The sequence below is a fragment of the Saitoella complicata genome, assembly GCF_001661265.1.
Source record: "Saitoella complicata NRRL Y-17804 unplaced genomic scaffold SAICOscaffold_3, whole genome shotgun sequence".
NCBI lineage: Eukaryota > Fungi > Ascomycota > Saitoellomycetes > Saitoellales > Saitoellaceae > Saitoella > Saitoella complicata.
In genome coordinates this window covers 81,665-109,547 of record NW_017566994.1, presented here as the reverse complement: position 1 = coordinate 109,547, position 27,883 = coordinate 81,665, and the positions used below count along the sequence as shown (strand labels likewise).

At 52.0% G+C, this 27,883-nt stretch overlaps 19 protein-coding genes across 19 annotated transcripts; 6 read left to right on the top strand and 13 right to left on the bottom strand.

The window, feature by feature from the left end:
- Positions 1-389: 389 nt before the first annotated feature.
- Positions 390-747, bottom strand: SAICODRAFT_28926 (uncharacterized protein). Its single transcript, XM_019167269.1, has one exon. It carries the CDS (start codon positions 648-650, stop codon positions 441-443), a length of 210 nt encoding a protein of 69 aa, XP_019026358.1. The 5' UTR covers positions 651-747; the 3' UTR covers positions 390-440.
- A 1,152-nt stretch (positions 748-1,899) lies between these two features.
- On the top strand, positions 1,900-4,047 carry SAICODRAFT_88323 (uncharacterized protein). Its single transcript, XM_019171545.1, has 2 exons — positions 1,900-2,518; positions 2,569-4,047. The coding sequence occupies exons 1-2, from the start codon at positions 2,011-2,013 to the stop codon at positions 3,912-3,914; spliced, it is 1,854 nt and encodes a 617-aa protein (XP_019026357.1). The 5' UTR covers positions 1,900-2,010; the 3' UTR covers positions 3,915-4,047.
- SAICODRAFT_5193 (SWIB-domain-containing protein) lies at positions 4,046-5,002 on the bottom strand (the record flags this gene model as incomplete). Its single annotated transcript, XM_019169110.1, has 4 exons — positions 4,046-4,126; positions 4,179-4,322; positions 4,380-4,804; positions 4,858-5,002. 4 exons carry the CDS (start codon positions 5,000-5,002, stop codon positions 4,046-4,048), a joined length of 795 nt encoding a protein of 264 aa, XP_019026356.1.
- Positions 5,003-5,163: 161 nt separating this feature from the next.
- Positions 5,164-6,254, bottom strand: SAICODRAFT_28915 (uncharacterized protein). The gene has a single exon (XM_019167268.1). The coding sequence runs from the start codon at positions 6,160-6,162 to the stop codon at positions 5,272-5,274; it is 891 nt and encodes a 296-aa protein (XP_019026355.1). The 5' UTR covers positions 6,163-6,254; the 3' UTR covers positions 5,164-5,271.
- A 119-nt stretch (positions 6,255-6,373) lies between these two features.
- Positions 6,374-7,797, bottom strand: SAICODRAFT_182096 (uncharacterized protein). The gene is made up of 2 exons (XM_019165920.1): positions 6,547-7,797; positions 6,374-6,494 (listed from the first exon to the last, which is right to left on the bottom strand). The coding sequence occupies exon 1, from the start codon at positions 7,396-7,398 to the stop codon at positions 6,580-6,582; it is 819 nt and encodes a 272-aa protein (XP_019026354.1). The 5' UTR covers positions 7,399-7,797; the 3' UTR covers positions 6,374-6,494; positions 6,547-6,579.
- Positions 7,798-7,897: 100 nt separating this feature from the next.
- SAICODRAFT_88320 (ACN9 family protein) lies at positions 7,898-8,657 on the bottom strand. The gene is made up of 4 exons (XM_019171544.1): positions 8,414-8,657; positions 8,317-8,365; positions 8,171-8,263; positions 7,898-8,112 (listed from the first exon to the last, which is right to left on the bottom strand). The coding sequence occupies exons 1-4, from the start codon at positions 8,584-8,586 to the stop codon at positions 8,023-8,025; spliced, it is 405 nt and encodes a 134-aa protein (XP_019026353.1). The 5' UTR covers positions 8,587-8,657; the 3' UTR covers positions 7,898-8,022.
- Positions 8,658-8,794: 137 nt separating this feature from the next.
- SAICODRAFT_5190 (putative DNA-directed RNA polymerase II subunit) lies at positions 8,795-9,268 on the top strand (the record flags this gene model as incomplete). Its single annotated transcript, XM_019169104.1, has 3 exons — positions 8,795-8,847; positions 8,901-8,990; positions 9,043-9,268. The coding sequence occupies 3 exons, from the start codon at positions 8,795-8,797 to the stop codon at positions 9,266-9,268; spliced, it is 369 nt and encodes a 122-aa protein (XP_019026352.1).
- An 83-nt stretch (positions 9,269-9,351) lies between these two features.
- Positions 9,352-13,637, bottom strand: SAICODRAFT_76040 (uncharacterized protein). Its single transcript, XM_019171006.1, has 3 exons — positions 13,542-13,637; positions 12,856-13,361; positions 9,352-12,789 (listed from the first exon to the last, which is right to left on the bottom strand). The coding sequence occupies exons 1-3, from the start codon at positions 13,557-13,559 to the stop codon at positions 9,459-9,461; spliced, it is 3,855 nt and encodes a 1,284-aa protein (XP_019026351.1). The 5' UTR covers positions 13,560-13,637; the 3' UTR covers positions 9,352-9,458.
- Positions 13,638-13,947: 310 nt separating this feature from the next.
- SAICODRAFT_50403 (SAICAR synthase-like protein) lies at positions 13,948-14,931 on the top strand (the record flags this gene model as incomplete). Its single annotated transcript, XM_019168998.1, has 2 exons — positions 13,948-14,394; positions 14,452-14,931. Coding segments are annotated over 2 exons (927 nt in total), but the record flags the coding sequence as incomplete, so codon positions are not given.
- A 160-nt stretch (positions 14,932-15,091) lies between these two features.
- SAICODRAFT_63903 (uncharacterized protein) lies at positions 15,092-16,162 on the bottom strand (the record flags this gene model as incomplete). The annotated part of the gene is made up of 2 exons (XM_019170027.1): positions 15,946-16,162; positions 15,092-15,888 (listed from the first exon to the last, which is right to left on the bottom strand). The coding sequence occupies exons 1-2, from the start codon at positions 16,139-16,141 to the stop codon at positions 15,092-15,094; spliced, it is 993 nt and encodes a 330-aa protein (XP_019026349.1). The 5' UTR covers positions 16,142-16,162.
- A 57-nt stretch (positions 16,163-16,219) lies between these two features.
- On the bottom strand, positions 16,220-17,899 carry SAICODRAFT_76032 (WD40 repeat-like protein). The gene has a single exon (XM_019171005.1). The coding sequence runs from the start codon at positions 17,751-17,753 to the stop codon at positions 16,311-16,313; it is 1,443 nt and encodes a 480-aa protein (XP_019026348.1). The 5' UTR covers positions 17,754-17,899; the 3' UTR covers positions 16,220-16,310.
- Positions 17,900-18,202: 303 nt separating this feature from the next.
- Positions 18,203-19,024, bottom strand: SAICODRAFT_88304 (proteasome component C11; the record flags this gene model as incomplete). Its single annotated transcript, XM_019171543.1, has 4 exons — positions 18,958-19,024; positions 18,767-18,900; positions 18,590-18,715; positions 18,203-18,502 (listed from the first exon to the last, which is right to left on the bottom strand). Exons 1-4 carry the CDS (start codon positions 18,980-18,982, stop codon positions 18,203-18,205), a joined length of 585 nt encoding a protein of 194 aa, XP_019026347.1. The 5' UTR covers positions 18,983-19,024.
- Positions 19,025-19,101: 77 nt separating this feature from the next.
- SAICODRAFT_76028 (terpenoid cyclases/Protein prenyltransferase) lies at positions 19,102-20,330 on the bottom strand. Its single transcript, XM_019171004.1, has one exon. The coding sequence runs from the start codon at positions 20,315-20,317 to the stop codon at positions 19,181-19,183; it is 1,137 nt and encodes a 378-aa protein (XP_019026346.1). The 5' UTR covers positions 20,318-20,330; the 3' UTR covers positions 19,102-19,180.
- A 209-nt stretch (positions 20,331-20,539) lies between these two features.
- On the top strand, positions 20,540-21,816 carry SAICODRAFT_52892 (arsenical-resistance protein ACR3; the record flags this gene model as incomplete). Its single annotated transcript, XM_019169177.1, has 2 exons — positions 20,540-21,419; positions 21,467-21,816. The coding sequence occupies 2 exons, from the start codon at positions 20,540-20,542 to the stop codon at positions 21,814-21,816; spliced, it is 1,230 nt and encodes a 409-aa protein (XP_019026345.1).
- SAICODRAFT_76022 (ribonucleases P/MRP protein subunit POP5) lies at positions 21,628-22,499 on the bottom strand. The gene is made up of 2 exons (XM_019171003.1): positions 22,213-22,499; positions 21,628-22,156 (listed from the first exon to the last, which is right to left on the bottom strand). Exons 1-2 carry the CDS (start codon positions 22,433-22,435, stop codon positions 21,933-21,935), a joined length of 447 nt encoding a protein of 148 aa, XP_019026344.1. The 5' UTR covers positions 22,436-22,499; the 3' UTR covers positions 21,628-21,932.
- A 230-nt stretch (positions 22,500-22,729) lies between these two features.
- On the top strand, positions 22,730-23,596 carry SAICODRAFT_52620 (adenylate kinase; the record flags this gene model as incomplete). The annotated part of the gene is made up of 3 exons (XM_019169154.1): positions 22,730-23,216; positions 23,270-23,388; positions 23,441-23,596. The coding sequence occupies 3 exons, from the start codon at positions 22,730-22,732 to the stop codon at positions 23,594-23,596; spliced, it is 762 nt and encodes a 253-aa protein (XP_019026343.1).
- A 226-nt stretch (positions 23,597-23,822) lies between these two features.
- On the bottom strand, positions 23,823-24,627 carry SAICODRAFT_88288 (peptidyl-prolyl cis-trans isomerase 6; the record flags this gene model as incomplete). Its single annotated transcript, XM_019171542.1, has 3 exons — positions 23,823-24,091; positions 24,146-24,246; positions 24,305-24,627. 3 exons carry the CDS (start codon positions 24,625-24,627, stop codon positions 23,823-23,825), a joined length of 693 nt encoding a protein of 230 aa, XP_019026342.1.
- Positions 24,628-24,857: 230 nt separating this feature from the next.
- On the top strand, positions 24,858-25,852 carry SAICODRAFT_5179 (uncharacterized protein; the record flags this gene model as incomplete). Its single annotated transcript, XM_019169096.1, has 2 exons — positions 24,858-24,896; positions 24,956-25,852. The coding sequence occupies 2 exons, from the start codon at positions 24,858-24,860 to the stop codon at positions 25,850-25,852; spliced, it is 936 nt and encodes a 311-aa protein (XP_019026341.1).
- Positions 25,853-25,901: 49 nt separating this feature from the next.
- On the bottom strand, positions 25,902-27,854 carry SAICODRAFT_181939 (FAD/NAD(P)-binding domain-containing protein). Its single transcript, XM_019165917.1, has 4 exons — positions 27,561-27,854; positions 27,280-27,508; positions 26,931-27,225; positions 25,902-26,875 (listed from the first exon to the last, which is right to left on the bottom strand). Exons 1-4 carry the CDS (start codon positions 27,613-27,615, stop codon positions 25,952-25,954), a joined length of 1,503 nt encoding a protein of 500 aa, XP_019026340.1. The 5' UTR covers positions 27,616-27,854; the 3' UTR covers positions 25,902-25,951.
- Between the last annotated feature and the right edge of the window lie 29 nt (positions 27,855-27,883).

Sequence of the window (27,883 nt, the reverse complement as noted above, 5' to 3'; positions counted from 1 at the left end):
ACAAAATTCGGGTATAATTCACGATTTTATTTTTGCAGGGAAGCTCCTCATCCACCGTTCCGTGTTTCTAGCAAGCTGCTGCAGCGGGGACTGATTACCAATACCCTACAAGACCCCCAAATCCTCCCAAACACGATTATAAAACACGAATAAAATTATCCAGTATCACGAATAGAGTTATTCGAGTTAGTGGGATATTCTGGGCACAATCTGGATTGTTAATTCGTCTTGAAAGTAGAATTTTTTATACGACTTACCAACACTACACTGTTATACTATTCTACCTCATGACTGCACATTCATTTGTCCCATCTATCACAGGTCATCAATCTAGGCCCGTTGATATTATTGAAACTTAGATAAGACCCGAAAATTTCATATGCCCAACATTGCCTCAATTCCCACTGTCAACGCACATATGCATACCATGACGCTTCCTCTCATCTCTCCTTTGTCCACTCAGTCGAGACAAGTTCATTGTCTTCATCATTGTCATCATCATTGTCATCATCATCGTCTTCATCATCATTGTCAACGTCAAACTCCGCATCATCTTGGAAACCGCAATTGGACGTATATCGATTTGATTCTCCTGAAGTGCGCAAGGTCTTCTTTCCGGGCTGTTTCCTACCACGAACCTTCATTGCCATTGGGTCAGGGCGGGTTGGTAAAACCCGATGAGTAGTCGTTTTACTGTTGCTGTCAACAAAGTGCGTGACTCACCCGAATAGGAGGAGACATTAAGCAAGAGTGTCGAGATTAAACAACCATCATGTTAACCTTTCAGCAACAGCGATCATGTGCCCAGTTTGGGTTGAGACAATACAAGCCATAGCATCAGGAGAACAGATGGGAGAGGACCAGGGAGGTGTAGGATTCGATGCTTTCGCCAGTCAGTCGTGAGACACCCAGGGAGATTGAGACGTTGATGGTGGTGGGTTCCTGGTTGGTGCTGAGGACTTGGTGAAATTTGCCAGCGCATCAGCAGTGCTCACATGTCACTCTCGAGAGGCGCAGGCCGAAGAACCGCCACCAAAGACCATTGATCCTCGTCGATCCATCAAAGACCCTCGACCCTTGATCCTCGAAGACCCTCGACGCTCGAAGAACCTCGAAGACCCATGAAACCTAGCCAACCTCACGATCCAAAAAACCGTCAAATAAGGTATTCGTGTACCATGAATTGGAATTCCACTCTACTTGAATACTTTCCCACTTTATTCGTGTTTTTCGTACAGTTGAATGACTTATTCGAGTGCCTTTGCTGGAAGTGGAACATGTTATTCCATATTTGTGCAATCACGAATCAGGTATTCGTGACAGTCGAATTTGAGGGGCTCATAGGGGCAATTCTCATATGCCCGCAGCTGCAGCCGGTGTAGTTCATGAATCATCAGCCAAACGCAGGTTAAACTACTGCGTGATATGGTTTGCAGTCTGCAGTAAACAGAATCGATTTCAATGGGGTGTCAAGTGGGGGCGAGCCGCGGGGATCTCGTCGATCTAAGATAACAAAACCTCAAAGTAATGTTATTAGGCTAGCAGAATAAACCCACGTGGCAGGTCTTGTTCCAATACAACTGTACTGTCCTCTGCAGTCATGGATTGAAACAGTCTTTATCACTCGAGGCAATCCTCGAAACTCCCGGGATCTCTCCATTCCCACGGTTTGCAGTTCTTGCAGTGTGTATGGCGAGCTTATAAAGGAAGCTGGTGCCCTTTTGATAACAATGCAAAGACTTTATGTGACAGGGAAAGATTAGAATTGTCCATAATTTGGTATTCGATCGCAATCAAAGGCACCGGCAAACTCTGCTTCTAAGTTCGTGAACTGCACGTCAATGAATGAAAGAGGTACGTGCGCGCCGTACACATACGCGCCCTGGTCAAACACCAACACCGGCCGGCAGTAACCCGCATACGTGCTCAAGTACGTTGGGCAGATCGGTCGACAATCCTGTCTGGTTTGTGTCCGGAGTTTTTGGTTTCGAGGCGATTCTTTGGCGTCTGATGACGTCCAGATCGCGGTCAAGCGACCCCTCTAGTCTTCCATCCCTATTCGAAACACTCTCAACAGCAACGGGCACCACCACTGAAGACATCGATCTTCAAAACCCGCTGGATTTTGAAGAGATTGACCTTAATGCACCGGTGGTTATAAACAATGTGGGGCCTCCACGAGCCTCCGCACATCTGCACACTGCGTTAACGCCCGGTACATTCTTTCCTGCGTCTAAATCTCTTTCAAATCTCTCGCTTCCACCAGAGCCACCCGTAACAAACACTGGCCGGCGTGCTTCTGCAACAGCACTGCAGTCACAGGGGAAATCACCACAGTCGCTCAAAGCTCGGCAAGATAAGGCTACGTACCTTCAAACGTCAAACGTACAATCGCCGACACTCAACCCACGGAGGAGGTCGTGGCTTGGAGGATCCGCCCACCAACGCACGTCGTCTGAGATTGATCGCGAATACGATTCGGATGATAGTGTACCATCGGAAACCGTCTTACACAATGGTGAGTCTGTTGAAGTCCCGTAAGGCGCATACCTACTGACAATCTTTTAGTGCCGTGCTCCGCCTCGTCTGCAGTCGAGCAGGTCTCTCCCGACAGGTCGTCAATGCAATCACCGGTGTCATTGAGAAATAACAGCTACGCGGACGAGATGGGCAAGGATGCCCGGCATATCGCTCGTGCTTTGGATCGTAACAGGGAGAATGCGGAACGAGAGTCGAGCACAAGACCTCAGGCTGTAAGGAGCATTTCTTTCGTCAAAGAACTCCAGCAGCGGAAAACCACCATGACGGCCCCCGTACCTGATCCTGTACCCGTGTCAAGGGAGAAGCAAAAGGTGTTATCGCTGACCCGCCCCTCATGGTTGCCGCCAAAAAGCAAAGACGAAGAAAAACGGCATCTTGCAGAATACGAGAGGATGATGCAAAAATCGAGAGATTCCGAGCGGAAAGCCCAAGTTCGTCAGGAACGAGATGAGGCGGAACGAGAGAGAATGCGTGCAGATATATCTTATGTGTGGGAGACACGAGTACTGCCCAATTGGCGGACAGCTGTGCGAGATCCACGGATCAGGGAGTTATGGTGGCAAGGTATACCTTCACAACTACGTGGTAAGGTCTGGGGTCGATGTTTCGGCAATGCTTTGTCAGTCGTTCCAGATTCATTTCGGTTGGCATCAATGCGAGCAAATGAAGCCAAGGCAGCGCTGGTGGGCGACAACGACGAAATCTTGACGACCAGTGAAGTCACCGTGAGGGAACGCGTTCGTACTACGTTGTTACTAATTGTTGGAGAAGTTGAAATGACACTTCCGGAACTGAAGATGTTTCAAAAGGGTGGGGTTCTGCACGAAGACTTGTGCACCTTGTTGGAGGCTTATGTGCAGTATCGCTCTGATCTTGGCTACGTTCCAGGAATGTCTCATCTTGCCGCCTTGATGCTACTGAACATGACACCTCAGGAAGCGTTCATCGCGCTGGCAAATCTTCTCAACCGGACTCTCCCGTTGGCCCTTTATACGAACGATGAGGCTGTTGCCAGTAAATACAGAGCTGTGCTCGAGAAGATGCTATTGGAGCGACTTCCTCAGCTGCATTTCCATCTGCACAAGAAATTGGGATTGGTTGTTGCAGATTACTTTGATCCCGTTGCCATGCCTTTGTTTTCAGCACACTTGCCTGTCGATACTGCTTCAAGGCTTGTTGACATATATTGCTTCGAGGGTGATGGCTTTTTGCTGCGGTCATTCATCGCTTGTCTTGTTGCGCTGGAGGATAGGCTATACGGAGACAGGGACGAAGTTGCTAATGTGCTTGGATGGCAGGCAGCACAGTGGAATTTGCGGAAGACGGACAATCAGTTTTTGAGTATCATCCGTGGGGTTGGAACGGGATCCTGATCGGAATGCGGTAATTTTGGAAATATCGGCGTATTGGCTTCTTATCATATCTGGCCCCGCTTAGGGAGCTGCAAATTAGTATACCATTTTTTCCCATCTACTAGCTTGATCCATTCGTATGCAATTCACGCTCAATTCGATTCGTCTTTGATTTCTGATTTCACTTCACCAGCGTTCTCCACCGGAGACAGGTGATCACTGAGGACCTTATTCTAAGGATGACGTTAACACCGAGCAATAAGGGTATATGCGTTGAGCTCTTACCATGGAGAACATGTGTACTCTCGCTGTTTTGAAAACCGCTTTCATCTTGTCGTCACAATTGATATATCTCCCGTCAGCAGGATCTTGTAAGCTATTGCCTTTGACGTATTCCCATATTTTCTTCACAGTCTGTGGTCGAGAGCACTATGCACGATGTCAGCTATATGATGGTAAAGGGACTGCCAGGCTGCTTGTGCGTACTTCTTTCTCACCCACAAGTTCGGCGAGAGTAGGGGATAATGCCATCGGTGCGTTGAATGCCGAATTTGGATTGACCTTCCGCTTCTTCTTAGGAGCTGCATCTTCATCCTCATCACCGCTCACTTCAGCCTTTGATTTTCTCTTGACTTTGGCCTTCTTCTTCGCTGGTTTTGCTTTTCCGTCCGCAGCTCTTGTTGATCTTCTGGAGTTGAAGCTAGCCTGAAGCTGAGCGGCGTAGGCAGCGTCCGCGTCCATATCTCCATGAGGCTCGTCTTTGACCCCTCGTGAAGTTCTCCGCTGTCCCTCGCTGCCCGACTCGTTCGCGCTTTCTCCTGCTTCCTCCATTTTGACGTCATGTTCCTCTTCTTTCACCTCCGGGTCCTGGTTAACAAGCTCGTTGTAGCACTCCATGATCATTGCATCAACTGAAGAGAGCGGTCAGAAGGTATTAAAACTTGTGTCTGCAGGCTGAGCTCACCTGCTTCCTTGTATTCGGACAGATCGACACGGAACTCCTTCTGCAACGTCTTGCGAACCTTCTTTGCCGAGATAGAAGACAGGTCGGCATCCTTCAAGATGTCCTTTACGCGCGGGGTGTATGTGCGTGTGTCGAATCCGGCCATTGCGATGTTGCAGGCGCTGTCCGCAGAGCCGTCGAATGGTTGCAGTTGCAGTTGCAGTTGCAGTTGGTGTAGCAGCCAGCACACCCGATACAGTATAGTCGAGTTCTAAAGTCACAAAGTCCATACGTGTTGGAAGAAGAAGAATAGTATCGTTAATCGCTACTCGCTAAAGTAAAGAAAAAAGTCTCATTCGTATTGCTAAGGAGGTTCAAGGACAAACGAATCACCGACACTGGGAGATGCCGAGCGTCGTATAACTGATGTTGAAGTTAGATACCGATGAGCTTGTTCAATCGCTCTGACGGTGTTTGGGCATGTTCATAATGGAAGGTGTTTGCGGTGTCCATGGGTGCGGCATACATTTGTCGGAAATCCTCAACGCAAAGTCGTTTGCCGGCTGGAACGCTGAAACTGAGTGATATGGTATGACCGGATACAGCTGCTCTTTTGTGCATGGAAGACACGCGACCATCCAACATGGCAGGCGCGGTACGCGTAGAGCCGTACAGTCGCTGCTCTGTGCAGGGGTCTAAGGTCCGCCACATAGTCTCTCCCTGCTTGAGACCTTCAGATCCATAGAGTCCGTCATACAATCCCGAGGGGTCGAGTTCCTCATCATCACTGTCACTGTCACGCGCACGGCAAAGGTCGACCAGTCTGTCAACTGCAAGTTCGTCCGTACGCTCATTCCCGTGTTTGAGATAGTCGTTAATATAAAGCAACGAGTTCAAGGGTGGCCCGGTATAGTCGCAGACTCCGTAAAACTTGCAAATTGCTTCCGAGGAACTTAATGGTGGTGGACTGTAGAGAGCCACTTCCTCCGCCGAGGCCTTGCGTAAGCCGAGGTCAAGCTCTTTGGCAGAGGTCACCAAGTTACACAAGGCCTTAGCCCGGCTCGGCTTCACAGGATGAGAAGGGGTGCATTCATGAGGCATTGCTCCTGGATGAGGGAAGCGAAACTGCGTCATCAAGTCAGGCGGACCACGAAACGGCTCCTTGCCCGTGTACTCGGTCATGAAAATGTCAAGGTGCATCTTTGAAGTGTCATTTTTGGCGTTTTTCGGACAAGCATCGGTATTGAATGCGGATTGTTGAGTAGCAGCTGCTGGAGTGATAGCTACCACAGACGACTTCGAGCGGAAGGGAAGGAAGCAGAACATTAATAGAGGTTGATAAAGCGATTGAATGCGAGCAATTGAGCTAATGAATGCTGTTTTGATGACAGTTTGAGGAAGCAAGAAGAGTGTTGTTTGTGCAATGTGGGAAAGGAGGGCCGACCTTATATGCGCCCGATCAATCTTAACCCTGGACCGTTAACGTTCACATGTCACATACGAGGCTGTCGCTCATCACTTGAAACGATGATGAGGTCTGTATACCGCGGAGAACACGTCCTATTTGAAAAAGTAATAGTAATCCTTCAGGTCTGATAACGCAAGTTGCAGTTGAGCTCCTGCTTCACTTCCTCGTGTGATTCTCTGCTCCCGTTCTCCTTTGAGTCATCTCGTTAGGTTGTCTCAATAATTCTCAGCTCATTCTCTCACCTCCTCCGCGCAGACCCCCCCTCATCTCGTAATTTAGAGCCAAGGTGACGGCTTGCGTCTCAAGATGCGGCAAACACGCTGAAACTTCGTCTCAGCAAACTCTGAGGGCCTCTGCATTTGTAACTTCAGCTTCGTCATGTCACACGGCTTCTTCCAAAACTCCGCCCACTCGTACTTGATACGCGCCTCCTTGGCAGCCTTAAACTCCGCCTTGCGCTCTTTCTTGATTTTCCTTGATGCAGGAGCAATCCAGGAGTTCCGGCGACAATCGGAGATTTCGATGCTTCCCGGACGGATGTATTTGGGGGCGGCTTCAAGGGACTTGCGAGGACCACAGTTCAGCTCGATCTCGTCGCGAACGTAGACAGTTCTAGGGAGGCTGTCGAGATCGACCTTCTTGTAAAAGGTACCTTGGTACGGCTGGTAGTACTTCGTAGAGAACACCTGCTGAAGATCGGCGGAGGACGCGTGGGAGCGTTTAACAGGAGACCTCAGGTTCGATTTGCGACGGGAGCAAAAAGAAATACCAGAGTCCGTAGATGAACGACTGAGTTCCAGCTCACTGTCCTCATCAAGGACCTCTGTGATTCCGCAGAGTCTTGTCTTCTTCTCGAGAACCTTGGCGAGGAACATGCGTCGTCGTTTACTCAGGGCGAACTTAGCGGCGTTGTCGAGGTCGCCTTTGGCGGTCTGATAGATTTTCGCGAAGTTACCGAGGGACCATTTCATCTCATTGAACCTTTCGTTCGTCTGCCTTTTTTGGATCTCCTCGAACGCGTGCTCGCGAGCAGCAAAGGTACTCATCCTAAGCTTCTCCTTCTGAGCTTTGGCTTGAGCACGAATGAAAGACATGACTGGGAAATAGTTTTCGAGGATAAGTTGTTTGTAGTAGTGATGATAGACTTTGGTGAAAGAGTATATTTTCAGAGAATGTTCAGAGTTGTGGTTTGTGGGTAAGTTGGTTAGAGGAGGAGGAAGTGTAGAGGCTTGGAAAATTGCAGGTCAAAAAGACGGACGGCATCCTTTGAGCCAAGCTGCAGCTGCCCAAAGAGGCATTCGGACAGTCGGTGACGTTTTTTGGTGACAGTCGCGCGTAGTCCTTTCGTCTGCCGCAATAGGCAATCCTCATACGCACATCGGCGCTAGCGGGTAACGACGATTACACCTAAAGCGCATTTGCCGAGTAGCACGTGCATACAGATGTTGGCCTAGATCGTACGCGATCACGAGCCCCAGGCCATCCAGCTCCTCTCTGAACTGGCCAATAACATATGTATCCTTGTATTGTGTAGCAGAATGTCACGAGTTTCTGGTTGTCATTGAATGTCTATCTAAGTGATCAGCTCACTCAAACGACGTCTCTACCCAATATCCTGATAGCAATATAATGAAATGATATGACGATTGCCGATTTAACAGTCACACGATCCACGCTCGTTCAATATATCGTACAAGTTGTAACGTCGCATCACAAATTTAGTTCTTCTTGATGTCGATCTCCTCTGCACCAATGTCCTCCAGGCTACCATCCTCTTGCCCCGTGCTTGCCTTCATAAGTTCATAAAGCTGAAGAAATCATCATGAGCAATCAACAAACAACGAACAGAGCAGATTGTAGACGTACCTGTCCGTATTGTTCATTCGAGAGCTTGGCTACTTTGTGCTGATCAATCTTTGCAGTCAGCCATCTGTCGCCTTCAATGTCCTGGCAGTAAGCCTGGTGGTAAGAGTTAGAAGGGTCATGGGAAGAAGGGTTAAGAGCTAACGCACCTGCCAGGACGACAAGAAACCGATAACGTAGGCAGGATTATCTACGTCTCTTTGCTTTGGTCAGCAACTTCCGAGGAAGCCACGCGTAACCACTCACTTGTGCAACCTGAACTCCTGTTTCACATAAGAATCTCCAAGTAATCTTTGCTCAACTGGAAGGCGACGATGCGCCCGCAGAATCTTGCGGTACAGAGGGATTGCTGTAAGAAGAGCGGGCGGCGGAGGGCGGATACTGCGAGCTTTGGCAAGGGCAACGAGTGAGGAGCGCATGTCTGAAGAACTTTGAGAATCGCGGTGCTGGAACAGGCCGGTGATGGTGTAACAAATGTCGAGGACCTTTCTGACTTCTCTTCCGTTTCGCCGCCGAGCCTGACAGCGTACGTATGGCATGCGCCACACTGTGCCACGAAGCACCGCCGGCACATGCCGTATACAGCAGCACCTGGGCAGTTCACCACCACAACCATCAGCAATCAAGATGAACCAGCCAGACCGCTTCGAGACTTTCTACACAGAGCCGGGTGAGATCAAGTGCGTACAACGCCTCAGTTACCTAGGTGAAAGCTTACATGGGCTCCTTGCAGACTCAAGATCGAGCCAGACTCGAAGCTACCAAATACAGTCACCGTAACTTTTGACAAGGAAGATCATACACTGGGGAACATGCTTAGAGCGTAAGCTGCATATGTTACTATACCTGACATGTATCACTAATATGGATTGCAGACAACTACTCCAGAACGAGCACGTAATCTTTGCTGGATACAAGGTTAACCACCCGCAATTGTATAACAGCTTCTTTCTTCGCGTGCAAACAGCCGAAGGCCACGAGCCAAAAGACGCCATTATGAGCGCGTGTCAGTCGTTGATCGTTCATCTCAACGATCTCAAGTCAAGGTTTCAGGAATCTTGGGCGCTCAGGGGTGCGGTAGCGGACGCGATGGAGGAGTGAACGAAGACATGATGTTAAAATACCCCATCTGAAGGATCACAAGGGAAGCCAGCCGATCGTGATTGTCAAGGTGTTCCGCGCGTCCCGTTATGCAAGTGCTGCCAAGGGAATACATTTGAATTAGTGAACTAGCAGAACAACGAGTTTTTGAAATGAAAACCTTTACCCTACATCATCTGCCTAAAGACACCTAGTTGAGAACACGGCCTGCTACGGCAGCTCCGCTCGCGTCCTTAGTCTGAACCTTCCGCAAAGCTCTACCAGTCTGAATCTGACCAAGCAAAGCATTGCGATCTCCAATGGGAGCAGGAGGAGGTGGTGCGCTACCAGGCGGAGGAGGAGGTGGACCCGGCGGTCCACCCATAGGTGGAGGTGGCGGCGGCGGAGGAGGAGGTGAGCCCGTCATGCCCAGAGCACCAGAGATTGAATCGGTCACGCTGTGAATGCCCTCGGAGATAGTAGCAATGATACCATGCGGCTCCTCCGCCTGTGGCAGCGGCGACTTGGAAGATGGAGCAGGCGAAGCAACGGCTCGCTGAGGAATGCCCATGGAACCAAATAGGAGGGAAGCCAAATGCGCCGGATTGCGCCCAGCAGGGACATCATCGTCATCAGAACTCGAGTCACCCTCGTCGTTTTGAACGACATCCCAGTCATCAGAGCTGTCACGCGAGTGGCCACGCTTCATCTCAGGTACGGTAAGGTTGCTCGCGGTACTCTGGGAAGTCAAAGACGAGGTATTTGCCTGTCCAGCAAGGCGGAAGAATGGGTTGGTGGAACCACTGTCATTGGTGGGCGACACGACAGAGGCAGTGCTTTGACTCGCAGCACCTGCACGATGGAACGGGTTCGTAGAGACTGGAGCCTGGGCTACAGCCGGTGCCGCGGGTGCGGGAGGAGGAACATCTTGAGGAGCGGGAGGAGCGGGAGGAGCCGCAGGCGGTGGAGGAGCCGAGGTAGAAGGCGAAGAAAGCTCTGCAGGAGTATGCTCATAACCACCATCGTCCGATGATGACTCGACCTCTAAAGCTTCCATCTCCCTTTGGAGTCTCTCTTCTTCAGCCTTCCTGGCTTCCACCTCAGCACGCATAGCAGCCAAACGCTGCTCACGCTCGTTAATCTCCTGCCTGGCAGCCTCACGCCTCTTAGCTTCCTCTGCTTTCCTCATCTTTCCGGCCTCGACTTGCTCTTTCAACTTCTGCATACGCTCCTCTTGAGCTTGCTTCTCGCGCATGAGTTCTTCCTCTTCGCGGCGTTCCTGCTCTTCCAAAGCATGCCTGTGCGCCTCCTGATCGTCCTGGGCGGCCTTCAAGGCAACCTCTTCTGCGTGCTTGTCTGCCTGAGGCTCGGATTGAGCAACCTCACGAGGAACCTCAGGGGTAGCTACTGGCCCCCCTCGTTCGTGAGTGATGCGCTGCTGGCGGGCCTCCTCTCGTTTCTTGTCCTCGGCTTCTGCACGTCGAGCACGCTCCTCAGCCTCCTTTCGCTCACGCTCAATGCGCTCAGAGGTAGGGTCAGCTGCGGGTCGGGTAGTCGCGGTGGAGACGGGACGAATGCCGAGAGCGGCCAAGCGTTCAGCCATACGGCGCTCGGCCTCTGCCTTGAGCCATGCAGCGCGATCCTCAGTACCTTGGGGAGCAGCGGGCTTCGCCGATGTAGGAGCCGCCGCTGGGACAGTGGCAGGCTCGGAGCTACCGTAGGTCTTCTGTGGAGCGTCATATCTGCTAGCATCAGACGAGGGCTCTCTCGCAGCTGACCTGGACACACCGGACCTACTCTGCCTCTGCAAGTCGAGAATGAAGTCACGAACTTCGTCCTCGACTCCGAGACCTTCTTCCCATCTGCGACGCTCGTGCTCGCCTTGAGTACCATCGGTGTTGCTGGACAACAATGCACGTTCAAGGTCAGATTTAAGCTGATCAGCACTCTCGACAATGCCCTGAATCATTCTCTCATTGCTTTCGCGCTGCCTCTCAAGGGTTTCTTGCTCGGCACTCAGCCTTTGTGCAGCAGCCTCGCCGCCATCATCTGTAGGAGGAGCCGGACCGCCCGTCAGGGCTGCCATACGAGCCTTCAGCATGGCCGCTGCTTTTGCCTTACGCCTATCAGCTTCCGTGACCTGACCATTAGGCCCAGTTCCGGTGATGGGTGGACTTGAGTTCGGGTTAGCCTTCGCATCCTTCAACTTGAACAACTCAAGCTTCGCGTCAGCAATTTTCTTCTCCACGCTGCGGATCTTGCTCGCAAGTTCGGGCAAACGGTCAGAGAAGTTCTGCAACTGCCTGGCGAGAGCACGCTTCTCAGCGCTAGAATCGAGATTACGAGTAGCAGAGTTAGGGTGACGCTCAATATCCTCTTGAATCCTGCGGAGACGGCGATAGAGCTCATCAGCCTCATCACGGTCCCTGCGGTCAAGGACTGAATCAGCCTCATGAGAGTCCTCGTCACGGATATCAATGGCATCCAACAAGATCTCCTTCTCCCTGATGCGCTTCCGCAACTGGTCCAAGCGATCAAGTCTGCTAGTTGACTCAGTGGGCGTTGGACTAGGACTCCTTTCACGAGAAGCAGGGCTGTCAGTACCGCGACCAGTGCGGCGACGAGCGCTAGAGACGTAGGCACTGTCATCGTCGTCGTGCTTGTAGACAGTAGCATCCTTCTTCAAAGGCTGATCGTCACTACCGCGGAGCGAGCGGCTCTTCATGTAGCTCACACCAGTAGCCTGGGGTTGCAACCCACCGACGGCCCTACGAGAAGAAGCGTCATTACGAAGGTAACCCTTCATCTGGGAAATAGAATCCGTAATATTGCGGTGGGACGGCGGAAGGAGTTCAGCAGGAAGACGTGCCGGGATGTCGTAACCGTTGAGCTTGCGGTAAATCAGATGAAGTGCGACCGCAAACTCATCCTTGTTCAACTTTCCTCTGTCTCCAGCATCAGCCAAAGTCCAGATACGCTCGAGGTCCTCCCTCGGCAGTCCAGACTGTCCAAACACCTCGATAGCAGTTTCACCGCTAATAAAGCCACGGTTCATGCCATCCCAGGCATTGAAAATGTTATCGTAAATCTTCTTCTCGTCCTTAGTCACGGACCAGGGGATAGTCGCGTTACCCTGCAAACCTGCTGTAGTAAAAGAACCGGCGTCAAGACCTTGCTGCGGCATAAGTCGTGACGAGAGCATGTCCATACCAGCAAGGCCACCAGCTGGGCCGTTAATGTAACCCCACTGTCCAGGACGACCTGTAGGCTGGGACTGCAAGGGCGCCATGCCCGTCGTCTGAGACTGGAAGCCGGTGGGTTGAGGAGCAAGGTTAGAGCCAAGGAACCCAATAGGCTGCGAACCGAGCTGAGGTTGCGCGATAGGCTGAGCAAAACCAGTGGGTTGTGAGAGCAAACTCGATGACTGTAGCTGGAAACCAGTCGGCTGAGGGTTCAGGTTTGACAATTGAGACAGCGTACTGCCACCGGTGGGCTGAATGTTGATTTGAGGCGTGCCCGTTGCCGCTGGGCTGACTGAAGGGCTGGAAGAGAAGAAGTCGGGAGCGTTAGGGTGCCTATCAAACGAAGCACTCGGTCGCTTAGGTAACGGAGGAGGCTGCTCCATCTGCAAATCAGGAATCATCTCGACAATGCGGTCGATCATACTGGTAACTTCGTTGCGGACGCGCTCAGGCAATGCATCTGGGACAGGTCTGTTGGTCAACCCAAGGTTGCAGAGATACATCGCAACTGCAAACTCAGGGAACATAAGCTGTCCAGACTTTGTAGTATCAGAGATAGCCCAGATCTTTTGAAGAGTGGTGGGCGGCAACTTCGACCTCAGCAAGATCTCCTTGCATTTATCCCCTGAAAGTGCAGCTTCAGATCCCGCAGCGGACTTGAAGAGCTGCTCAAACTTGGCCTGATCGGCCGCAGTGATAAAGGACAAGCGCAAGTTGGGAATCTTGGCAGCGGCGGGCTGGGACGCCGGTGCCGGAGTCGGCTTCTGCTGAGGAACAAAGCCGGTAGGCTGAGGTGCAAAGGGTTGTGCATTCGGAGTCTGCTGCTGGAAGGTCGACATGTTCCCACCCGCAAAGAAACCCGTAGGTTGGGGCTGCATCATACCACCACCGAGGCCGGTACCTTGTGGAGAAAAGCTGGTAGACTGACTTTGGAGGGACTGAAACCCGGTGGGCTGCGCCCCAAGTTGAGCTTGGAAGCTTGTAGGCTGAGGTCCGAGCTGCGACTGAAAGCCAGATGACGGCTGCGGGGCCATTAACCCTGTATGTTGAACTTGCATCGGTTGCTGCATCTGCTGCTGCCCGGGATAACCCTGGGGTTGTTGCTGTTGTTGCTGATAACCATAGCTTTGCTGTTGCCCATATTGGCCAGAGGGGCCTCTAAGGGCATTAGGGTTGTACATTGTAGATGTTGATCGTGGTGTAGCGTTCCGACGGTTGGACGGGCTGCGGAGGGGAAAGCCAGTTAATATTTAACCCAGGGGGTGCGAATTAACTCAGCGGAACAGAAACCGACGACGCACTGCAGAACCCGACGCTTACGTTCCCCGGTGGTACGCTCAGACACCCCGCACAACTCCAGACGACGAGCAGGAGAGATCAATGGAGGACAGACAACAGCAGCAACGACCGCAGTTACAGGAGCGGCAATATACCTATTCGGTCCTATCGCATGCATCGCCCTTCGAATCGCAGGTCGCTGGGCACGAAGGTCTGCTCGAGGATGATACCGGATTGTTGCTGATCAAGCCCTGCACGAAGACCGAGGTGCGATTCTACGACGAGTCCGTCAATCACCCCGAATTACGCGAATGGATGCCCGCATACATGGGGTCATTACAGCTCGGTCTACCCGAAAACGTATCAAGAGAAATGATCCCCGAGGAGGCATCAATACCGGCGATAGAGGACGATAAAGGCGGCGGAGGCCGGCCGAACAAGAAGCTAGAGCAAGCTGTCGTACTGGAGAACTTGACCAACGGCTTCAAGCGCCCTTGTGTCATGGACATCAAGTTGGGATCACGGCTGTGGGCGGACGATGCAACGCCAGAGAAACAGGCAAGGATGGAGCAGGTATCGCGAAATACCACAAGCGGTGTCATGGGAATGCGGATCACCGGAATGCGCGTGGGTTTATAAACACCCCTACTTTCGCGGAACTCCCCAGTTAATTTGGACGTATAGGTCTGGCGCGCCGAACAGTGTTCTTTTGAGGTCTTTCCGAAATCCTACGGCAAGTCTCTGACTGCATTGACCCTTCCCGCTGCCCTCCGACAATTCTTTTCTGCGAGACTGCTGCCAACGCAAACACCCCTTATCCTTAGCCGTTTTGTGGAGGACGTCGAACTCATCATCGCTGCCCTCAACGAAGAGGAGCTGCGTATGTTCTCCTGTTCGTTACTTTTCATTTACGAAGGTGATGCAGGTGCATTAAGCGAAGCCATTGCCGAAGAAGCAAAGAAGGTCATCAATGAGGAACTATACCCTCCGAGTGACAGCGAAGGAACACATTCTGAGGAAGAAATAGAAGAGGACGAGGAAGAAGAAATCAAGAAAGTCATAGAGCTGAGATTGATTGATTTTGCTCACGCCAAATGGTTGCCTGGGGCAGGCCGAGATGACAATATCTTCCGGGGCGCGAAGAATGTTCTATATCTACTCCGTGACGTTCTCGCAGAAGTCGAAGCCGAGGATTTGGCCGAAGAAATAGAGGGATTTGCATAAAGCGGGTATGATTGTATGATTACTAAAAATACGAGGAGCTGGATTCTTCGGTTGCATGTGTGAGATAGAGAGAGTGATGAAGAATGCTTAGACTGCATTACTAATCAAGTAAACCTTTATCGAGTACTGTCGTCCAGTCGTCTATCCTATAAAATACATGCCTGTCCTTTGCCCGCTCCAGATTGCACCCGTCTAACCCCTCATGGATCTCAATGCCCAAATTCTGGCAGGTCTTCGCCAAACTTCCGCTTCGACCAAGGACAACTCCAATGTCCGCCTCAAGCAGGCATGGCAGATCCGTGTTACTATCTCCAGCATAGATCACCTTCTTGCCCTCCCTACCTCCTTCCCTCTCCATAATCTCCTTCATCACTCTCAGCTTATCCATCCCAGTCCTAATGCCCTTATCCAACTTCTTGCTCAACGCACCCGTCCCCTTCCCATTCTCGTCCATCATCACTTCATTAGCGTACACCTCGAACAACATATCGTGTACCCTACCCTTCGCAAGAAACGTCTCAATGAACGTCTTGGACCAGTTCACAGACACAATGATGACTTTTACATCACCGACATCCGAGTCTCGCTGTAACCTCTGCGCAAACTCCCACCAACCCGTTCTTGCCCTCGCGTTCTTCGATTGCTCTCTGACTGCCTCAACAGGAACACCCTTAAAGAGGCCGGAGTTCTCGACTCGGGTGACTGAGGCAATCTCGATTGGCCCCATCTTACTCAGGTAGTCGAACTGCTTCTCGATCGTGTCCCGTGGCCCGTACGCCTTCTCATGCTTATCGAGGTCAGCAAGGTATGTCTCGCCAAAATATGACCACGGTGGCATCTCCGGAGAGATGTCTGGTTGAGTGTATGCGGCATCGGCGATCAGCCCCAGTGTATCACCTATTGGTTCATACGATCAGATCAGGTCCGTCGGTACCGGCGGGCTGGTAGGCTTACTCTTGGTGATTGTCTCATCCCAATCACAGAAGAAAAGCGTTTTCGTCATGGACTGTGTGCTGAAGGGGCGGATATGTGTGAAAGTTCGAAGGGCCCTCCGAAGCATGAAGGTTGGGGTTGTCACCGTGACGCAGATCAACGCAACAACGGCGATGGTACAAAGCTTAAGCTGCCACCGAGGCATATGTATGTACATGTATGGGTTTCACCGGTACTTGCACTGAAGGCATGACGTGCAATCACTGTACAGACAAGCATAAGGAGAAGGATTTTTGCGTTGACGATCCAATTCTCCATAATTCTTAAAAATGCGATGATAATGCCCAAAATGCGCCGAAACAACTACGAAGATACTATCCATCTACTCAGTTCTCATCGTCAACAGAGGTGGCACCTCCCTTCTTGATGGTGAACACCACAACTCCGTTCTTCGCCTTCTTGACCTTCTTCCAACGACCCAACCTATGCTCCTGACCGACACCAGCAACAATGGTAATGGTTTCAGACCCTCTTGGACCAGTCTCATCAATCTCCAGCGAGTTGACTACTCCAGGGCCGACTGGCAGAGCGGTGATGGGCTCGATTGTCTTCATACCAGGAGTAATTCTCCATACACGGACAAATCCATCCCATGATCCAGACACGAAGACATCAGAGTACGGCAAAGACGCAAGAGCCGTAATCCATCTAGGCTGCCTCGGTGCGGGAGCTTCCGCAGATGGCTCCACCTCGGCGGAGTGCTCCTCTGGCTTCAATTGCTCATCGAGGCCGTGTGCAGTGGGCCAGGTAAACTGCGCCTTCTTCTTCTGCAGCGTCCACAGCGAAATAGACCCGTTGTCGGATCCGGTAAGGAAATGCTCCTCATCCACTTGCGCAACGGTGTCCATGCTACCCTCAGTATGCGAGTAATCCAAAATCTCTCCGTTCGGACCCTCACGCTGCTTTCGCTTCTTGCCCTCTCCCGGACCATCACCACGGAGCACAAGCTGAGTCTCCTCTACGATTTTCCACACACGAGCAGTCCTATCCCGAGCTCCCACAGAGATACAACGCTCCTGAGCAAGCGCAGCAATGTCCACAATGCCGTCCTGGTGACCGAAGAGTGTCTCGACATAAGTCATTCCAGACAAATCCCAGTGCTTCACCGTTCTGTCGGCACTGGCACTGTACATGGTGTTCGTACCTCTGCGGAAGGCGAGAGAATAAACAGTGTCGCGGTGATGGCGGAAGATCTTGGCGAAGGACAGGTCATCCGTTGAACGGACGACGATGCACTTGTCGCAACCAGCCGACGCAACCCATCTGCCATCTCCACTGACCGCCACAGACAACACATCCTGAGTATGCCCCTCAAACGTCTCATCACCTTTGCGACCCTTGCGAACAGTCCTCACCCTCTTCGGCTCCGTCGGGCTCGAAAGATCCCACTTCGCTACCGATCCGTCCTTGGCCGAGGTGTACATATAAGGCAGCTTCATTGCAACCGAGGTGATCGTCGACATAGGGTTCCGTGCGTGTCCCACTTGGGTTGGTGTCGAGAAATCGTAGGCGGAGCTGACATGTCTGTAAACCCGTCCCTTGCTCTCCGCAACATCCTCCTGAAGACGCTCAGCCAGGTAATCCCGATCCACGTCCTCTGCGTTGAAACCGCCCTCATCCACCTCATCCTGAACCTGTTCCAAGTACCGCTGCGCCAACCTTAACCGCTTCTCCGCCGCCGTCTCATCCTTATCATCCTCACTCTCCTCCATGTCATCGTCTCCCCGTCTGTGCTCCAAATCCATATCATCAATATCCTCGGCGCCCATATCCGCATCATCGTCAACCTGTTCCTCTTCCTGCCCACGGCCGCCTCGACGGCCAGCCGGTGCCGGTGCATTGTCTCGAGGCACACGAGAGGTGACCTTTGCCGGCCTCTTGCGCTTGCGAGTGGAGGCGAAGAATGGATCAGACATGACTGTTGGTTCCAGCTACGTGAATTTGCCGAAGATGCGTTTTACTGCTTCTTGCGACTTTTCTGTCTTGCCCCTGGAACCTCGAACTTTTACTGCGCCACGCACTCGCCACACCTTACATGAACGAGACCAAGTATACGATGCAAAGCAGTGGTATATTGGAACACTATAAGACAATATCCGCCTTGTTCTCGAAGCCTTGTATCTCACATCATTCTCATGCCTCCCGTCATCCCTTCCCTTGGCTTCCGCTCAGTCCCTCGTGACATATCCTTCAACCCCAAACTTGTCTATCTCCTCCTTTAAGCCTCAAGCTCACGGACGCCATCTTTGTCAACAACCTTCAACAAGAAACCTTTCAAATCCATAGGCATCCTCTTCTCCACCTCAGCCACCGCCTTTCCCATGATGTCGAGTGCCTCCTCCAGAGAGATATCCGAGCGGTGGTATCTGTCGAAGATAGACAGACAGTAGTAAGCACCGTAACCGTGAGCCGCATAAGGTACTGTCGCTTGAGCTGCAAGGTAGTCTAGCCAGTAGAGGTGGGGTTCGCTCGTGCGGGTGTCGAATCCGGCGAGAAGAAGGTTGACTTGGTATGGTTTCTATACGAACCACGTCAGTAACCCATCCATACCATTTCGCAATATTCATCCCAGGGTAATAGAGGATGGAAGGGTATGTCGACGTACCCTACTTCTCAGACTATCCGCCAACTCTCGTCTCACGAAGCTCGCCGTCGCCTTAGGATCCAGCTCGCAGTTGTTCTGCATACCATAAAGTTGCATATTCGCCTGAATAAACTCCGCAAAGTTGACCTGTACCCCGCTCTTAGTAAAACGCTCGGTTGTCAAAGACGGTAAACGTACAGTATCACCAGCTTCACCGGAGAAAAGCATCAAGTTGTGAGGACTCAAAGTGCGCGACTTGTCATCTGTAGTTTTCAGAACGGAGATACCGCGGACGAATGCCTTGTTGGATGCAGTGAGGACAAAGTCCTTTCCTGTTTGCTGCCGTTAGCGATTCATTCGAACAGCATCGACGCAGGTGGTTAACCAACCGGTCAATGCGAGCAAAACTTCCATGCTGATTCAGGATCTGTAGGCGTCTGACTGGTGGTTTGTTTGTCTTCCCTCACCGTCTCTCTCGAGCTTCGGCGTACGGCCTGCGAGGACCGCGCGTCGCCAGGGACGACGAACGTCATCACCACTTAAATGCAATGTCAATTTGAATTAACCTCACATGAATCCTCATGCTTCTTTTCTAAAGGCATATTCTTTCGTTTACTTGTCCGTCGCATGTCCCGTCCTTAGGGTGGCCAAAAACTCCCTCGCCCCCTCCGCAACACACAATGCCCCATCCAATCCCTGTAACCTCTCCTCTCCCTGAACCGCTAAGCTCGCCAACCCCAAACAACTGTGTAACACATCCGGCGGATCCCCCGCATTCTTTCCGAACCCGCCGATCTTGTGTTGAGTGTGTTGTAGGAGATATTTTCTGTTTGCTTCTTTGTCGATGAGGTCCATTGGGGGTGGATTTGATGTTGAGGGAAGGAGGGATAGAGAGCCACTGACCCAGAAGGAGTAGCATGTGTCTGTCATCTTGTTGTGGCGGCCACAGAAGCCACCTCCAGGGTCGTATTCGTCTTCGTCGTCTGAAGCGGCATCGGCGTCTTCGGTTGGAGGCGCATTCACCTGATTCTGGAGGCTGGTCAGGAAGCGTATCGTTTGTCGTAGATTTGACAGTGCATCAACTCTTCCCAGAAGGCTCAAGGCTGCCACACCGCAGTAGGTCAAGCCCGCATGTGACTCGCAACCTGGTCCTTGTCCGATACCACCGTCGTAGTTTATACTCGACTTGACGTAATCCACAGCGCTGTCGACTTTGACATCTTCAACCTTGCAGTCATTACCACGGAGGATATATCGCACCGCTGACGCACAATACGTAAACCGCATATCGACCTCACCTCCCAGCTCTTCTCCCTGCCCATCAACCGTCTCCATCACAAACGGAGCGAAACTGCCATCCTTCCTTTGCAGTCTTCGAATCAGATGAAGCGTACCCTCCCAATCAACTCTTGTGAGATCATCTCGTAATGAAACCAATGCAGCCAGTGCAAAGTACGTGCTCGGCAGATGTCCAGGATCGTACCGTCGTCCGAGACCTTCAACCTGTGGACTACCTCTGAACCCACCACCCTCAGCTTGACACCGGTATATCCAATCCTTCCACGCTTCCTTTTTCTCCAAGGGCACATCTTGCAATGCGTGCAGCAGATCCAGGCCGACGATGCAGAAGTATGCTAATGTGATTCGGTTGAGATCATTGGAGGTGTAGATGTAGGGCAGGAGATCAAGGCATCGCAGGAAGTAAGCGACGTGCCTCTCTGTCCCGACTCCGGGTCCACGGTCGGCCATGTCGAAGACCAGATGGCAGCCAATGGCGAAATCCGCGCAGTACGTTGCGGTTCAGTATCGATACAGTACCGAGGATGCGCGTTTGTATGAAAAACCTTAAATAAGACGGCTCTCCTCCAGATTCACAAAACACCAACCATGAACTACGGAAAGGATCTAGGTGAACCAAGGATGGTCCCAACAGACGTGGACTGTCTGGCTGATTGCGAGTGCTACAAGGAGATGACAAAGACCACTGTGCGCCCTGGTGATCCGGACTGCGGCGATGACTGCGAGTGCTGGAAGGACTCCTCGGCGCATACAGACACCGAAGCACAGCACTTCCATGACAGCCTTCATCCTGATCGCGAGATTGGTGATGCACAGGCATGTCCGAACCCACTGGGATCACCCGTCAAGCGTTTGTCATGGCTCGACAGGTTCCTCACCCTGTGGATCCTGCTCGCCATGGCAGTCGGCATCATCCTTGGCTACTTTGTCCCCTCAACCCACCGCGTCCTCGAAACCGTCCAGTTCGTCAACGTCTCACTGCCAATCGCTCTTGGGTTGTTGGTCATGATGTACCCCATCCTCTGCAAAGTCCGATACGAGCATATGCACGTCGTTCTCCGCTCAAAGGCTTTGTGGAAGCAGATCGCTTTCTCGTTCGTGTTGAACTGGATCGTTGCGCCGCTTATCATGGTTGCGTTGGCGTGGGCCACGTTGCCTGACGAGCGTGGATACCGTGAGGGTCTCATTCTTGTGGGGTTGGCGAGGTGTATCGCCATGGTTCTCATCTGGACTGACCTCGCGAATGGAGACGGCGAGTACTGCGCCATTCTCGTTGCGTTCAACTCCCTGCTCCAGATCGTCCTTTTCTCGCCATTCGCACTCTTCTACCTCAATGTCGTTGCGCCACAGTCCGATTCATACCAGGCTGGTAACCAGGGTACCGTGTCGTACAGTGTCGTTGCCAAGTCCGTTGCTGTCTTCTTGGGCATCCCCCTTGGTGCCGCCGTCATCACCCGCTTCGCCTTCCTCAAGCTCGGCGGCAAGAAGTTCTTCCACGACGTCTTCATCCCGCTCATCTCCCCCCTCTCCCTCATCGGCCTACTCTTTACAAGTCAGTCTACCTCCCTCTTCCCTCCCGAACAATGCTAATGTCAACAGTTTTGATCCTCTTCGCCTCCCAAGGTCGCCAAGTAGTCCAATCAATCACCGGCGTCCTCCGCGTCTGCGCCCCCCTAATCCTCTACTTCCTCCTCCTCTTCTTCGGAACCCTCTACCTGGCCCGCTACCTCGGTTACACCTACCGCATCTGCGTCGTCCAAGCCTTCACCGGTGCCTCCAACAATTTCGAGTTAGCTATCGCTGTTGCTATTGCGAGTTATGGGATTGATTCGAAGCAGGCGTTGGCGAGTGTTGTGGGGCCGTTGGTAGAGGTGCCGGTGTTGTTAGGGTTGACGCATTTCGTTACTTGGAGGCATCAGAAGGGCGATTGGAGGAGGAATGGAGAATGAGACGCTTCCAGTCAAATATAGATTTTATTCTCTTCATATGGGTATCCCAGAGCGACCAGCGCTCCTTAATGCATTCTCTATATCGTACATCTTCCTCCTCCTTCTACTCTCCGTCGTTATGGCTCGATGATAGAACCAGAGGTAGCCAAAATCCCCGCCCGCCCCCTCTTAATCACCTCCATCTCCGCCTTCTTGATCGTCCCACTCACCCTAACAACCTTAATCACACACCCCCTCCCCAAAATCTCCGTCAAGAACGTCAACGCAGCCCACGCCAGTCTAAAATGCTGTCTCGTTACCCTCAAGATCCCCGTACTCGTTGCATGGGAGAAATATTTCACTGTGCATTCTGTTAGTTCTTCATATCCAGACTTGGAAAAAGACAACGGAACGCACCGTTTAAAGTCGCGGCGACGACTCCGGAGCCCCAGTCCCCGAAATTTGCTTGTATTTGTTCGCGGATGAGGTGGGCGAGGGCTTGGGGTGTGAGTTTTGCGTCTGTTGGGTGGGAGAAGGTGAGAGATGAGGATGAGGATGAGGATGAGCCGGAGCTTGAGAGGGAGGGCGAGTCAGGGTAGATGATGTTGAAGAGAATGTAGCGTTGCTTTAGACGGACCATGCTGAACACGGCGAGGAGGACGATCGTCTACTCAAGCTCAAGGTTCAGAAGTCGAACGGGAGCTGCGGTCACGCCGACCACCCACAAAAATGTGCTTCGGGCCGTGACTGTTTTACATCGACTGGAGAAGGGAAGCGTTCATATTCGTTTTACAACTTTTGTTCCAGATAAAACATCAATGAAATTACCATCCTCTGCCGGTTAACGAGATGCACCCCATGTTCCGCTTCGTTCGCTTGAGTACTCCCCCGCCGTCATAACGCACAACCCTCCCCCATACCCTCCACCCATTCAATGGCCTCGACAGCGGCAGCAGCAGCGGCATCAACAGCCAAGGCAATACACACTCTCTCCAAGCCCTGGCGAGGCCTCCTCATCGGCGCTCCAGGAGCAGGCAAAGGCACCCACTCAACCGCTCTAAGCAATCGCTATCCCTCCCTCCTCACGATCTCTTCCGGTGATCTCCTCAGACAAAACATTGCTGCAAAGACTTCGCTGGGACTTACTGCGCAGACCGCCGTCGCGAAGGGCGAGTTTGTGCCCGATGAAGTCATGATCGATTTGGTGCTCGGAGAGTTGAGGGCTAGGGGTGGAGTGTATCCGGAGGGGTATGATGTTAGGGCGAGCGAGGAGTTGGAGCAGAGTTGGGTGTTGGATGGGTTTCCTAGGACGGGAGTTCAGGCGCAGAGGCTGGATCAGGTGCTGGAGCGGAGCAATGCTGCGTTGAATATGGTGGTGCATTTGGAGGTGCCATTTGATGTGATCTTGGAAAGAATTGCGGGTGAGCTTCCTGAAGGAGAGTCGCATTGACCCGACACTGATGGGAACTTACAGGTCGGTGGATCCATGCGCCCTCTGGACGTGTCTACAACACCGGCTATAATCCACCTGCTGTCGCAGGAAAGGACGACGTGACTGGTGAACCCCTCACCAAGCGTCCAGATGACAATCCGGTAAGCATGGAATACAAATCGTGCAAGCTACGTACTGACACCCGACTTACAGGAAACTTTTAAGAAGCGATTGACTGTGTTCAAGGAAATGACCGAGCCGTTGTTGGAATACTACGAGAAGAAGGGTGTTTTGTTTACCGCACGGGGACCTACCAGCAAGATCGTTTGGCCGCAGATAGAGGCAGAGATGAAGAGGCGTTTTGAGTAAGGCTATCGGCGTTCGGCGCGTATTCCTTACTTTGGTGGTTTAGAGCGGGATTCTTTTTGGGAACCATAGCAATATTACACTCACAGGGACTGAGACAGGACGATGGACATGAAAATATCACACTTTCGCATTTCGTGTACTATTTGTCCAATCCAACATCTTATCATCTTCCTCCACTTGTATCGACGGCGATGTTTTACCTGCACGCACTCGTCAAGATCTTCGCTTAAAGTTCCTTGTGAAAGGGCTCGTCCAAAGAAAGTTCACCGGACTTGACAATCTTAACATCCTCAACGGGCCTGTCACCACGAGCCTTCTGAACCTTCTCGATGGCCTGAATGATGTCGTAGCCGTTGAGAATCTCTCCGAAAACGACGTGCTTGCCATCCAACCAGGAGGTGACGACGGTGGTGATGAAGAACTGGGAACCGTTGGTGTCGCGTCCGGCATTGGCCATGGAGAGGAGTCCGGGGCGGGTGTGCTTCAACTTGAAGTCTGTATGTCCATGTTAGCTAGCGCTATGCAGCAGAAGTAAGATCACTGGCGTACTCTCATCAGGGAACTTGTCTCCGTAGATGGACTTTCCGCCGGTACCGTCACCCTTGGTAAAATCACCACCCTGGATCATGAAACGTTCAATAACGCGGTGGCTGCACATATTCAAATTAGCCAACCGACACCTACAAACTGCGACCTCGCAACACGTACAAGCTAGAGCCCTCGTATCCATAACCCTTCTCTCCGGTACAGAGCGCACGGAAGTTGTCGACAGTCTTAGGGACAGTCTTTCCGTAAAGACCCATCTCGACACGGCCGAGAGGACGGCCTCCATGCTCGATGTCGAAGTAGACCTTGTTGGTGATCAGAGGACCCTTGGTAGCCTGAGCAAGTGCTGCAAGAGCAAGGACGACCAGCGTCAAAAGGGAGATGATGTTCAGATGAGCCATGTTGATATGTGACTTTGTCAATTGCAATGGCGGGTGTTGTCGAGCCGGTGGTCTGGGGTTGGTGCACGAGTCCCGGCGCGTCATGTCCCGTACGGAGGTGCCCAAACTCCCTCGGGCCTCAAAAGAGATGGGGAAGTGAGTTGAATTCGGGCAATGGATCGTGAAATATTTCTTTAAGAGAACCAAATAGTACTCCCTTGTCGGCTAATTCTGCCCAACTGCAAACGGTCGAGGGGTCCTGCACCCGCCATCGGAAGTACAGATCCGCCGGTTATACCGACCTGGTAGGTAAGCACAACACCAACACTTACAAAATGGCACCTCAATTGGGATGGATCGGACTTGGTAACATGGTACATTCACATATCACCGCTGTCCTTAACGGATCATTGCTGACGTTCACCTCCTTCAGGGCATCGGCATGTCCAAGAACCTCCATGAACACGTTAAGAAGACCACTCCCGAGAAGCCCCTTCTCGTCTTCAACCGCACTGCCTCGAAGGCCGATGACCTCAAAACCTCCGGCGCAGCAATTGTCACCTCAGTCGATGAGCTCCGATCCAAGAGCGATATCATCTTCACCTGTGTCTCCAACGATGCCGCAATCAACGACATCTTTGAGAATTTCCTCGCAGGCGACATCAAGGGTAAGGTCTTCTGCGAGATGTCTACCGTTCATCCGGAGACAACTTCGACGCTGTACGAGAAGGCTTCGGCCGCCGGTGCTGAGTTCGTTTCTGCGCCCGTATTCGGAGCCCCGCCCGTCGCTGCCTCAGGTCAGCTCTTGATCATTCTCGCCGGTGATGCCCAGGCAATCGAGAAGGTCAAGCCGTACTGCACTGGTGTCATGGGCCGTGCTACCCTTGACCTCGGCGAAGACGTGGCGCGTGGAAGTCTCATGAAGGTCATCGGGAACACCTTCGTCCTGGCCATTGTCGAATCCCTTGCCGAAGCTCATGTCCTCGCCGAGAAATCTGGTTTGGGAAGCGACACGCTTGATAAGTTCCTGAACTCCATGTTCCCCGGCTCAGCTTTTGTCGGCTACTCCCAGCGCATGATCTCTGGCAATTACGTTCCCGACGAAGGCAAGGGTCCTCTCTTCGGTGCTGATTTGGCTCAGAAGGATGCTAAGCATGCGTTGGATTTGGCCAAGAAGGCCGGCGCAAAAATGAGCATCACTGAAGTTGCGGAGAAGCACCTCCAAAGCGCCCAGGACTCTGCACCTGAGAGAAACGTGGATTTGGCAGCTATTTACGGAGCCGTGCGTATGGAGGCAGGCCTCGGCTTTAGTGACAAGATTGGTAAGTAGCGTGTAAGTAGGTATGCTTTCTATTGATGCTGTATGAACTAGGTAGTGGTATGATAATACCCTTTGCTGAATGTCGTGTATCGGAGGTTCCATGCATGATTAAGCAGACTTGCCCGTGCCCCACCACTTTGCAGTCAAACCTGCAATCCACTTCCTTCCTACCGCCGCGAGCCCCGGTCCATAAGAACTGACGACCCTCAACTCAACTTCCCGAACACCATACTCCCGCAACACCTCATTCGCTGCCAATCGTCCGGTACTGACAGCTCTCTCCATGATGAACGACGGAAACGACGTCTGCAACCAATCGCCAGCCATAACCAATTTCTTGATCCCAATGGACGAAGGTGCAGAGTACTGAGGACGGAACTTGTGCTGCCCCTTCGAGAAGTCGGGAAAGTTCTCGTACTGGTTCATATGGTACCCACGAACCTCGAAGTCTGCCATCTCTGGCACGATCTCATGAACGATGGGCGCAAGCTTCTTCCATACGTCCTTCGCTTCGGTAAAGCTACTCCACTCCTTATCCTCGAGGGCATACAAATGAAACTCCCAACATCCGATACCCTTCTCTGCCGCGAACTCCTTGTACTCATCCTGGAGCATGTGGTACTGCACGATTTCGTTCAGTGGTGAATGCTCCGGTGTTTCGATGATTGCTGGATACTTGTCCGCTGGCAGCAGGCCCTTCAGCCATACCTTCAGAATCTTGTATGGCGGTGCGATCTTGCACTTGGACACCGGCTCACGGAGCTTCGTTGCAAGTGTCCCGGATTTCTTGTCCATACAGGCATCAACGGTACCCTCCAGGATAGACTTTGCTCCGGGAAGGTCCGCCGCCATGATAGTATAATCATAAGTCTCCGGTTCGCCGTCAATGCCTTCACAGACGCCATCCTGCATCCGCAATGCTTTCACCGGTTTAGATCTCTCGATACGAACACCGTTTTGCAACAACCGGTTCCTCCAGGGCTCCAATAAGGACTTGTAGAATGACTGTTTGGTGGTAAACCTAACGTCCGCCTATCCACAGCTGTCAGTCAATGAATTTCACCAATCGAATCTGCCATGGACATACCCCTGGTCCTGCTAGAAAGAAGATCTGCATCATGTTCTGCATTTCAGCAGCACTGAACCCTTGCACTTTACTAAGTGTTACGGCCCCAACAGGCTTAACCACAATGTCATAGTAAGCCTTATCGATGCCTCTTTTCTCAGCCCACTCTTCGACTGAGTACTCATCCCAATCTTCATAGATCTTCGAGTAGTCGTAGAAGGCTGAGTCGGTAGCAATACCCATGATGCGGAGGGAGGTGAGGTAGTTCATATTCGTAGATGTACGGAGGACATTGATGAGATTCAACGGATAGGGTCTGTAAGGTTACCAGGTTAACAAAGGTTGCACTGCAAGTCCTGTCTACCCTTACCCTTGACTGACGATTGCTTCAGCATTGTAGTTCCGAAAGACGATATCCGTCTTCTCCCATGCCTGCAATTGGTCGTTCAGACCCAAACGATTGATGATATCACCGAATTGGTGATACGAGTTGACGAACCAGGCGTGGAAGCCGTGATCCGCGTAGAACTCCGTTGGATCGAGAGGAAGAAGTGGCTGAGTCTTCTTGGAGTCCAGTCGTCCACCCAGAATTGGATTTGCTGTATCGAGTGTTAAGTATGCTTCCTCTGAAACTCATAAGACAAGGTTTACCTTCTCTGATGACCACTTCGAAACCTCGTTCAGAAAGCTCCAGCGCAGCACTCATTCCGGCTAAGCCTGTACACCCAATGGATCAGCCTAAGACTAACGAAGGGTTTCTCGCTGGGATGCACCTCCGCCGATGATCAACACCCTGGGCGCTTTCTCTCCATCCTTCAAGATCAACCGAGGAGGGCAATCGGGATTGACCGGCGGAATTCGCTCGACAGCATCGGCATCCTGAATGGCTGCGACTCGATTAAAGAGAGCGTATATGCTATTGGCAATGTATGACATAGTGCAATTGCAATGGGGCTCGTTCACATAGTCGATGA

Bases quoted from the DNA above. Each gene is read 5' to 3' on its own strand.
- SAICODRAFT_28926 (XM_019167269.1), bottom strand. From the start codon at position 650: ATGGCAATGAAGGTTCGTGGTAGGAAACAGCCCGGAAAGAAGACCTTG.
- SAICODRAFT_88323 (XM_019171545.1), top strand. From the start codon at position 2,011: ATGACGTCCAGATCGCGGTCAAGCGACCCCTCTAGTCTTCCATCCCTA. The intron at 2,519-2,568 runs GTGAGTCTGTTG...ACAATCTTTTAG, and splicing joins GGAAACCGTCTTACACAATG to TGCCGTGCTCCGCCTCGTCT.
- SAICODRAFT_28915 (XM_019167268.1), bottom strand. From the start codon at position 6,162: ATGTTCTGCTTCCTTCCCTTCCGCTCGAAGTCGTCTGTGGTAGCTATC.
- SAICODRAFT_182096 (XM_019165920.1), bottom strand. From the start codon at position 7,398: ATGTCTTTCATTCGTGCTCAAGCCAAAGCTCAGAAGGAGAAGCTTAGG.
- SAICODRAFT_88320 (XM_019171544.1), bottom strand. From the start codon at position 8,586: ATGCGCTCCTCACTCGTTGCCCTTGCCAAAGCTCGCAGTATCCGCCCT. The intron at 8,366-8,413 runs GTGAGTGGTTAC...ACCAAAGCAAAG, and splicing joins CAGGAGTTCAGGTTGCACAA to AGACGTAGATAATCCTGCCT. The intron at 8,113-8,170 runs GTACGTCTACAA...TGATTTCTTCAG, and splicing joins CGAATGAACAATACGGACAG to CTTTATGAACTTATGAAGGC.
- SAICODRAFT_76040 (XM_019171006.1), bottom strand. The intron at 12,790-12,855 runs GTTACCTAAGCG...CTTCTCTTCCAG, and splicing joins CAGATGGAGCAGCCTCCTCC to CCCTTCAGTCAGCCCAGCGG.
- SAICODRAFT_76032 (XM_019171005.1), bottom strand. From the start codon at position 17,753: ATGGGCGCCGAGGATATTGATGATATGGATTTGGAGCACAGACGGGGA.
- SAICODRAFT_76028 (XM_019171004.1), bottom strand. From the start codon at position 20,317: ATGGCCGACCGTGGACCCGGAGTCGGGACAGAGAGGCACGTCGCTTAC.
- SAICODRAFT_76022 (XM_019171003.1), bottom strand. From the start codon at position 22,435: ATGGTCCGTCTAAAGCAACGCTACATTCTCTTCAACATCATCTACCCT. The intron at 22,157-22,212 runs GTGCGTTCCGTT...CAGAATGCACAG, and splicing joins CGTCGCCGCGACTTTAAACG to TGAAATATTTCTCCCATGCA.
- SAICODRAFT_181939 (XM_019165917.1), bottom strand. From the start codon at position 27,615: ATGAGTGCTGCGCTGGAGCTTTCTGAACGAGGTTTCGAAGTGGTCATC. The intron at 27,226-27,279 runs GTAAGGGTAGAC...GTAACCTTACAG, and splicing joins GAAGCAATCGTCAGTCAAGG to ACCCTATCCGTTGAATCTCA. The intron at 26,876-26,930 runs GTATGTCCATGG...AGCTGTGGATAG, and splicing joins TCTTTCTAGCAGGACCAGGG to GCGGACGTTAGGTTTACCAC.